Genomic DNA, 10,229 nt, shown 5'->3' with positions numbered 1-10,229 from the left:
AAAAAAATGAAAGCACTTTTATCATACAATTTTAGTATTTCCTGTCGATTGAGCGTATGTAGAACTTGATCGGTTCAGCCGTTACTGAGATCTGATCATCTCGACCCGAAAAATTCTTCGTGTCGCGTAAAGGAGGCACGGCAGTGTCGCGCGCTTGGCTTAGCGCCGAGACACTACCGTGTCTCCAGATTTGATACCGGCGCTACACTAACGCAAATTAAAGTAGGGAATTTGAAAGGCGAAACTCTCATAACCGAGAAGCCAATGGCTCTCACCGGAGTGACGGGCCATCAAATCAAAATCATTGGAAAAATAAAGGCAATTGTATTGATAGGAGACAAGAAAATACGACACACCTTTCACATCGTGAAGGATGACTTCCCTATCGACTATGCAGGAATACTCGGTATGGATTTCCTGCAGAAGCATAAAATTAAAAGCGATCAAAAAACTTATCTACAAGTTGATGGAGTAATATTGAAACTCAGTGGCGTAGCTACCTTGGGTGGCACCCGGTGCGGAAGTTGGTGGTGTCACCCCATCGAAAGTAAAAAGCAATAAATTTTATATGATAAACGTCATGAATCATTTAATATTTATATTTAAAATATTAAACAAATAACAAAACACAATAAAAACTAAGACACAGAAAAAATATTTTTATCTCACAATTAAAATTTCTTCTTTCTAGCTTTGACAGCTGCAAACTCAGAAATAACTTCATCAAAATTTATATTTTGTATTGCCTCGTGTTCGATGGCTAATATACCAAGATTGCTAAGCCGCGATTGGGTCATTGTTGCCCGCAAATAGTTTTTTGTTAATTTTAGTTTACTAAAACTCCTTTCACATGAAGCTACGGAGACGCAAACCGTCATGAACAATTTTAGTGCAATCATAAGATTTGGAAGAGATTCTGTAAAATCCCATTCTACAATAAACTTTAAAAAATCTAGAGATACCCAAGCAGAAACTGTAACATTAGCGGCTTTTAAGTGTCTTCGCAGTCTTGGTATCTCCAAAAGTAATTCTGTTTCTGAGACCTCATCATAAAAATCAGTAAATTTGGATGTAGCTAATTTCAGTTCTTCAGTATTCGCCAAAAGCAAAGTATTTGTTTGTACGATCTCGAACAATGAAGCCACATCTTGAAGAGACTTCGATCTTGTCTGGAGTTCAACTCTGAATCGGTCAAGACATTCCAACATATCTTTTTGAAGTTCTTCTTTCAGTGTGAGTCCTGCATCGCTGGCTATCTCACCAACAACCCGTTTTTTACGACGGAATCGTCTTTCTGTTGAAATATCGTAGTCTTCTGATTTTTTTGTAGCAATATCTATTGCCTCTTCCACAATGTGACCCCGTTTTTCTTCGATATAAAGACGAAGTGCCTCTATTTTTGTAGCAGTTTCGTCAACAATCAAGCCTTTACTTTGCAATGCAATCTGTGCAGCATTTATTTCCCGAAGAACATCATACCAGAAAAATAGATAGCATAAAAAAGTGTAATTGCACACAGCAGGCATGAGGTTTTGTGCAGCACCTCTGGTGTCTATATTTTCTTGTCCATCACACAACTCCTCAATTGCGTCTACAAGTCCTTCAAAATTCTCTGCTAGTGCTTTTACTGCACGGTAATGAGCACTCCAACGCGTTGTTGCGAGTCTTTTAACAGATAATTTGCTGTGTTTCATAAGCACTTCCCAACGGCTAGTGGAGGCGGAAAAAAAAGAAAAAATCGTCTCTACCGTTCCAAAAAATGTAACGCAAGATACATTTTGGGCAAATGAATGTTGACCACACAAATTAATCGAATGATCAATACAACCAATAAAAATAGCTTTATTGTTTTTTGTTTTAATAATGGACTGTACTCCTCCGTGCACACCGCTCATAACAGCAGCATTGTCATAACCTTGAGAACGACACATCATAATATCTAAATCGTCTGTCTTAAGCTTCTCAAGAATTTCTTCGCTTAGATCAGAGGCTTTTTTTCCTTTCAAAGGAAAAAATCCAAGGAATACTTCTTTGACGTCCACTTTTCTATTTTCAATTTTTACATAACGTATCACTTCAGACATTTGGTCAATATGTGAAATGTCAGGTGTGCTATCAAACATAATACCAAAATATTTCGCCGATTTAATTTCGTTGACAAGCTTAGTTTTCACATGGTTTGATAAAACATTAATGAATTCATTCTGTATATCTGGCGACAAATATGATATTTTTGAAGTTTTATCTTGCTCCAATTGCATCATGTGTTCTTTCAACACTACATCATACTTTGACAATAGTTTTACTAATTCTAAAAAATTGCCTTTATTTTTAGAATCTTGTCCTTCATCATGTCCACGAAATGCCAAGTTTTGTTTAGCCAGAAATAAAGTTATATCCAGTAATCTAGTCAAAAGATGCTTCCACTTCTGTTTTTCTGTATCCATCAATTGCAAAGCTGCATCATCTATTGTTTTATTCAATTTTAGTCTCATTTTCAAAGTTTTCCATTTCTCAAGATTTTCTAGATGTTCATTTGTACATTCGTGGTCAGCCACTTTCGGATTTAATTTCCACCACTTTTGAAATCCAGTCGTAAATGTTCCCGCATTGGTATTATTGGTCATAGCAAATAAACGACAGCAGAAGCAGTACAGGTTATTAGAGGTAGGGGAATAAACCATCCATAACCGTAGGATTTTTTCACCATTAGGCATAATTTTATAAAACCAATCTTTTGAAAGATGACGAGCGTCACCTTTTATTTTGGTTCCGTGTCTAGATACAGTGGCAAATGGTCCTTCTCTGTTTTGAAAATATTCACTTACTTTTTTTATTATCTCAATGCGAACATTGTATGGAACAGGAATACTCCATTCTGACACATCCTTAAAGTGTGAAAATGGTTCATTTACGTCAGTAGTATCTTTCTCATCAGTAGCACTATTAGTATTGTTACTATTATTTTCAGCGTCTTCTTTGTTCGTGTTAATTAATTCTGTCCTGTCAATGTTGCTTTCTGAAGATGAGCTGATATTATCTAAATCATCTATTGCATTTGCATCAAGGTGAAAACTAGTTTCTTTGGACTTGGACTGTCATCAGTTTTTGTAACATATTTAAAAATTAATCCAGACATACTCTGAGCTACATCCATTCTAGCCTGTTTGGCTTTCCTTTGCTGAAATCCACTTTTTCTTTTGGATGTATGCACTCCCCGGGGCATTTTTCACTTGATGTTTGATTCTCACACTAAAAAATTTATGTTATATTATAAGTCAAAAAAATCCTATGAAGAATGTGTTAAAGGAAGCTAATAAAATTAAGCAATTAAACTTTAAATCAACATTTAATTTGAAACCTTAAGTCAATATATTTATTTCTTAACCTATAGTTAGTATAGTCAACATTAATTTTAAACCTTAAATCAGCATTTATTTTTAAACCTCAAAAAAATATTTCTAAACCACAAATTAACATAATATTTATTCGGTGAAACCACTATTCGGCGCATCTCTAATTATAATATATAGCTTATAAGGAAATATATTATGTTTGTTATAATCAGATAAAATCCCGTTATAAGTATTATGACGTATTAGCCCCGGTTGACCTTATGTTGTCAGTCCATACGTATTGACGCAAAAATGACTGATATCCTATAATTTCTTAATCAGAAAGTTATTGTGCTGGGACTCGCACCCATCACTACTTGCACCCATTACGACTTGCATTTATTGCAGCAGAGTCGCACCCGTTGCAGCTTGTTTAATAATTGAATTTATTTATTCAATTAATACGTTACATTACAAAATTAATCTATGGGTTTCGTCCGTAGAAGTACTAGGAAAGTAATTTAATTATAATATTATCTTATCTATAAAATATTCGATATGAATCAATCAATCCTTTTAATCTTCACAAATAACAGAATCTAAGTTTCTAAAATATTATTTTGTCTTTTTTTTATCACTACACATTTAACAATTCACGCCAACCAAACACAACACACTTCACGAAACAAATGAGAAATGATGCAACTGAGACGTCAAGGATCGCGACTATGGGACGGGGAATCCCACACGACAGCGCCGTCCGCTTTTACGGGAAACCTCGAATTATACATAGAGCTGAGCTAGTGCTTGTGGAGGAATCCCCGAAGAAGACAATTGTGCTAGCGATTTAATTTTTTTTTAATGTTTGTACATTGTTCTTAAAGTTGAGTCACCGGGTGGGTGTCACCCTAAAAAAGGTGACACCCGGTGCGGCCCGCCCCTGCCGCCCCCCCCTTGCTACGCCACTGTTGAAACTCCATCCTTATAAAAAATTAACGCTGACACCTCGCAGCGAAACCATCATCCAAACGGTAACCGACTAAAATCGCGTTGGAATCGTAACGCAAGCTAAAGAAACCGCGCCAGGGATTTTCATCGGGAGCTGTCAGGTCGAGCCCCGCGAACACATGTACCCCGTGAGCATTATAAACACTACGAAGGACGAAATAAGTGTACAAGTACCGCATATACAATTTGAAGATTCAGCAGAAGACTTTATTAGAGCACAGAACATTAAACGCGCGACAAGAAACGGTAAAATTAAACCTCCGCGTGAAGAAAAAATCAAGAAAAATCAAGAATCTCCTACGAGTCACTCATTCAAATCAAAAGGAAAAAAAATCATTATTAAATATATTTTAAATCTCTGATGTCATGTTATGTACTTATCCAAAATAGACATCCCATGTATATAACATTGTTATGAATTTTGTACTTGGAGTTTACTCTTAAAAAATAAAATATGTTATTAATAATCTCAAAACAGTCGTATATTATATCTCGCGAAAAAATACGTTATAGTGACTTCAAAATCACATGTTTTTCTACTTATTATATGTTATGCAGGTTAAACGTTGTATCGTAAATACATATTAGAGTACAAAACAAAATAATATTTTTTACCTACGCAATAAAAACATAATTACATAAAAAGAAGTACTTTTTCGATGGCTAGAAAGAAATTATAGATTTTGAATTGTTTCCTCTGCTGTCATGGTGTGATATTTATCTATAATAGATAAACATTCCATGTAACATTGAATTTTGTATTTGGAGTTTACTCTTTTTAATACATAAATTAATGCTTTCGCTATTGCTGCTTTCTCTCCATCGTCACTGATAGCTTGTGAGCGTTTCTCTGCTAAGTTATGCATAATAAGCTCGTTTATATTCTCAGTCGTATTGCATATCATTTTAGACAGCTGTTCTTGGTTTTTTTTTGAGATTCCTTCATCTTCCGAGTTGCAGATTGATCAGGTGGTGGGAAAATTAAATTTCTCTTTGCAGTAGCTAACGACATTGGTTGATTAAATGAAGTTGATGAAGATGCTGAAGCTGTTGATGTTTCTGACATTGATTTTTCTGTTGATGGAGTTGAAACATTTGAGTCATCACTAACAGTAATAAGATCTGGATTCTACAGAGTTCTAAACGTTTCAGATGGTAACGGCACAGATGTTAATTATGCAGACTTTGATAATGATGGAGATGATTGATTGATCATTGTATTTCTTCGTATAAAGTTGCTAGATGTATTACGATGGGCCATCATGTGAAACCAAAAAGAAAAGGGAGTCGTATAAGTATCATGTCTTACGTGGTCTTTTAGATGTGTCATTCTCTGTACCTGATGGCTCACACGTCATCATAAGACGATGTTCTCGAGTGAATTGATTGCGAAGAGTTTCCCATTGTCTTTGCACTGCATCAACTGTAAAGTAGAATGAACTAACTTCTTTAATCTAATCTAACCTATCTAAAATTATATGACTATCTAATATCCATAAAGTAAGCATTACATGTATAAATTAGTTTATTATCTTAATTTTTATCTTAACATTAAAAAAAATTTGATTTATCTACCTGACATATTACAATTATTTGCGATAGAGATCCATGTATCGGCAACAAACTTCTTGTCTTTATATTCTTTGCATTTTTTATCGTAAAGACGAGGATTTTGTCGCACAAAATTAGTTAACAATTCGCCAAAAACTTTATCTATCTGATTTTCTTCATTTTATTTATCCGACATCCTATTTTTTTTATTATGTCGCAATTTGTATTTAACCTATGCCACCATATTGCATATGTACCACGTGATGTTTCATCGTTTTCTGTTTCCTGAGATAAAAGTTGACGAACTTTTGAAAAGACAAGATACACGCGACAAGAAACACGATTGTCGGTAAAACAGTGCACAAAGAGGTAAAAAGGCAAGAGACAAAAAGCAAGAAACAGGAAACAAAAAGCACATTGTAGAATGGCCATTAAGATATACTTGAACATACGAATTTTTTATGTTTTTCAGCATCATCTAACAAGTCAAACTCCATTGCAGATTCTTTTGTTTGTAGCGGGAGAAATGTATTTAAAGTATCAATATGTTCGTCGACAAAATTTGGATTTAGTTCATTATTATTCTGCAGTTTATCTGTTACACTATTTATAGATACTGTCAATGTACCAAGTGCACGAAATATTTTTGTTATATTCTCTGAAAATATGAAATAAGAACATGGAATACTTTTGTTATACATTCTTTGAAAATGACATGTCAGTGAAATTTATTTGAAAAAAAGAGAACAGTAAAAAAATGCATTTGTAACTTACGATTAATAGAATTTAACATGTCTAATATCACTTGACTTTGGTCATTAATAACATTGACTTCATGAATATTGAAGTCTTCAAGGAAATCTAGAAAACAAAATTTAGTTATGTAATTTTACATACTATATACTGTGACGTGACAATTTTTGTCAGTCACTTTTGACAATACTTTCGGGGGAGATCCTGAGTCCTTCGAGCTTAAAAGGGCGAGTGCGCAAGCGAGCGTGCGACTTTATTATTTTTTTGTATTATTTCTGGCGACTAATTATGTATTTCGTATCATTATTAATTTTTTTTCTTTTTTTTGTTTGCCTGTCTTGTCGCTATTAAGTTATTTTTCAGCTAGCTATAAGTGATTCTGAGTCTGAATTTCGCCACCCGTTTGCGATAGAAGACGGTGGCTGCGCTATATTTGTGTATTTTCTCCGCCTCACCCCCTAGAAGAAGAAAGAAGACAACACATCGTCCAAGACGGAGAACGATTAATGGAGGCCTTAGCTGCGATCGAGGGGAAGTGCGGTACACGCAGGTTGTATTATTCTGTATCTGTTAGGAATGTCGCTATCAATTGGTGTTTATCGCACTCCTTATTACAGACGCCTCGGAGAGAGACGTGACATCGGAAAGGACCTGCTCTGGACGGACATTAGGCGAAGCGCCGAACTCCGTGGAGATCACCAAGAGATCATTGATCGCCAGAAAGCATTTTCCGCTGATTTGGAAATGCGCGCCATGCGACATGAGGATACGCGACACGCAAGGACTCGCCTGATTTGTCGCGAGGTCACGTGGTCGTGATGAGCCAATTAAATCAGGAAGTGGCCCGATAGGAAAGGGGCCTAACGGCCTGCGTGGATCCGCGGAAACTTCCCATCGGCACTTGTGTGGTGACCGCAAAGCGCGAAGGACGCAGGATCTCTCGGGAATAATAATCCGGCTGACGAAGTAACGAGAGAGGCGGCTGACGGACCAGGGGCTTACGAGAGCTTAAGACAGCGAGGAATCGTGCGGATGAGGCGGGCGTCATCATATCAAGATTACTATTGTAAAGCCACCGATCGCGAGAGATTTTGTAGGCGTCTCGAGCGGATCGCGCGTTAAGATCTACGCGGAATTTAGAATGGCCGACGTCGTACCGGCCTATTGCCACGAGCACGTGCTCTTTATCCTATCGATCACGTGCCGTCCGCTCTGATGCAAGCTTTAGTAGATTCGGAATTACCGTTGTAACTTGCCCGGGTCACTACCAAGTCATTAGAATTAAGTTGTGCATGTTGAGAATCCGGTATATCTGAGACTGAAGTAGAATTGCGTTGCCGAATTAAAATGATCGGCTGTCGAGTCACGTTTCTTTTTTCTATATTGTATTGAAGTCATGAGTTCTGCGCGGAGCTATTGGATACAGTCTCAGTTCTTATTGTAAGAATTTGAAAAGAATGTTGTATTAAGAGACAGTCGTAGAAAATCTGTTGAGAAGTATCACACTTCCCGGTGTCCTTCTTTGTGTACTCGAACGACCTACTAAATACACTGGAAACTCATTGTTATTATTATTATTAATCTTTAAAAAGTTTTTATCATAAGCGATTGATATCAGAAATGCTTTACATCAAGACACAAAGTAATGGTCTTAATTTAAAAACAGATACCGATGGTCTTGATCGCTCATACGCTAATATTTTAGACAAACTAATAAACATTAATTTGACCTAACTTGTTTGTGGTCTGTTGATTTGTAATAACGGTCTTCATTATATCGTTGTACATCGTCATATACAGACATATTGACGATGAAATTTGATCAATGCGATTTCTGTGATATAATTGATTTTATGTCTTTTGTCGACCAACTTGAGGTAAGCTTATTGAGTATTTAATTTTTACTGTTTTATCAAATTTTATAATTTAAAAAAATTTTTAAGGTAATTTATAATTCTTGATTATATAATTCACAGACATACTCAATTATTCGAACTAATGTACATACTTTCACCTGAAGAAGTGATAGTCTTGCCTCAGATTGGTTGTATATTACATACTGCGGAACAACATCATTGTTTGCAACTCTGAGTAATGTTTAATTTTATATTGTATTGTCGCTGATGATGATCCGAAACGTAGGATCGAAACGTTCGACATAATATCTATGTTATAGATTTTAAGATTAAATTTTTACGCACTGCTAACAGCGTTGACTCTTAATAGCCTTTGTATTTACTTAATTTTTTGTATTGTTTTATCAATCTTTGTCTAATTATTTCAGCATATCTCTCTCTATCGTTCTCCGATACTTTTCCCGCATTCCGCGGACCACTCCCCTCTGCCAATTTCGTGAGCTGAGTTATCCACTGTCGCCCGTCGCGCGAATTCTCTTATGTTCCAATTTTCTATTGTCCGAGCGAGGTAAATAACCATTGTGCGAAGAGTGGCACGTTCTCTCTCGTGTCTGGCGCCCAACAATTAAACGGACAAATAAAATCTGTGCCGCGGAACTTAGGCTGTTGAAATCACGGCCGGTATAGAGATTTAATGATTATAACGAACCGCACTGTTGCTCCGTAGAGTATCTTGGCGATTACGCAGAGCTATCGCATAAATGAAGTTAGAGAACGCGGCGAAGTTGTGACGTTGCTCGCGAGTACGGTCACAATACATATACTTTCTATATGTGTGTATATATGTGTGTGTATGTGTGGGGGAGGGGAATAAGTACGTGCGTGCATATAATATATAATATTGACGTGAATGTTCAACCATTTTCCATAAATGGTGTCGAGATGGATTCGATCTGTTTTGTCTGATTACACTGTGCGACCACAAAAATTTTCCAAAGGGCGCGTGGGTTTGGTTATGTCGGGGGCACGGCCCACTACCATTTCCCCAATGGATTTGGCAAAGTTAGATCGTACAAAAATGGAGAATCAGTTTATAGTTATTTATAGTTAGAATTTTGAGGAATACAGGTAGCGCGATTTGTGGTCAAATATATATGATAACAAATATACGCGCATGTTAATATTTTTTATGTCACGCGAACCGCGTGACATAAAATATTATGTGTAACTAGTGGGGGTATAGTGTTTATAGCGCGGGACGGGCGCCAATAACGCACTCGCTTCGCTCGTGCTTTCGCGCCCTTCGCGCCATAACACTAGCCCCCACGCGTTACACAATGTACTATTTCATTACGCGTGCACGTAATGTGCCCTATACCTTAACGCTTATGCATGCGGTAAATAGCCACTACCTCAAGCCGTTGAGTTATTTCTCTAATCCCACTCTTCTGCGCAAAAACGTTGCTGTATAGGGTATATTACGACGAGCACTTGTAATGAAAAATTCTATGTGTAGCGAGTGGGGGCATATTTGTTTATAGGTCGGAACGGGCGCTCGTACGCACTCGCTTCGCTCGTGCCCGGCCGCGCAATAAACAAATATCCTCCACTGTTACACTATGTACTATTAAATTTATTCAGCAATTGACCAGTAAAAATCAGAAATCATGGAAAGTAGAGATTTTCCTTTGTATCCACATTCCATCTGCATGATTTGTTGATGAAA

At 36.7% G+C, this 10,229-nt stretch overlaps 1 protein-coding gene across 1 annotated transcript; it reads right to left on the bottom strand.

The window, feature by feature from the left end:
- Nucleotides 1–671: 671 nt before the first annotated feature.
- LOC108773428 (zinc finger MYM-type protein 1-like) lies at nucleotides 672–3,226 on the bottom strand. Its single transcript, XM_018539237.1, is given in 4 exon segments — nucleotides 672–1,710; nucleotides 1,776–1,858; nucleotides 1,860–3,049; nucleotides 3,091–3,226. Coding segments are annotated over 4 exon segments (2,448 nt in total).
- Nucleotides 3,227–10,229: the final 7,003 nt, after the last annotated feature.

The sequence above is a fragment of the Cyphomyrmex costatus genome, unplaced genomic scaffold, assembly GCF_001594065.2.
Source record: "Cyphomyrmex costatus isolate MS0001 unplaced genomic scaffold, Ccosl1.0 scaffold207, whole genome shotgun sequence".
Lineage (NCBI taxonomy): Eukaryota > Metazoa > Arthropoda > Insecta > Hymenoptera > Formicidae > Cyphomyrmex > Cyphomyrmex costatus.
The sequence above is the reverse complement of the archived record's forward strand: the minus strand, read 5'-3'. Positions and strand labels throughout refer to the sequence as shown.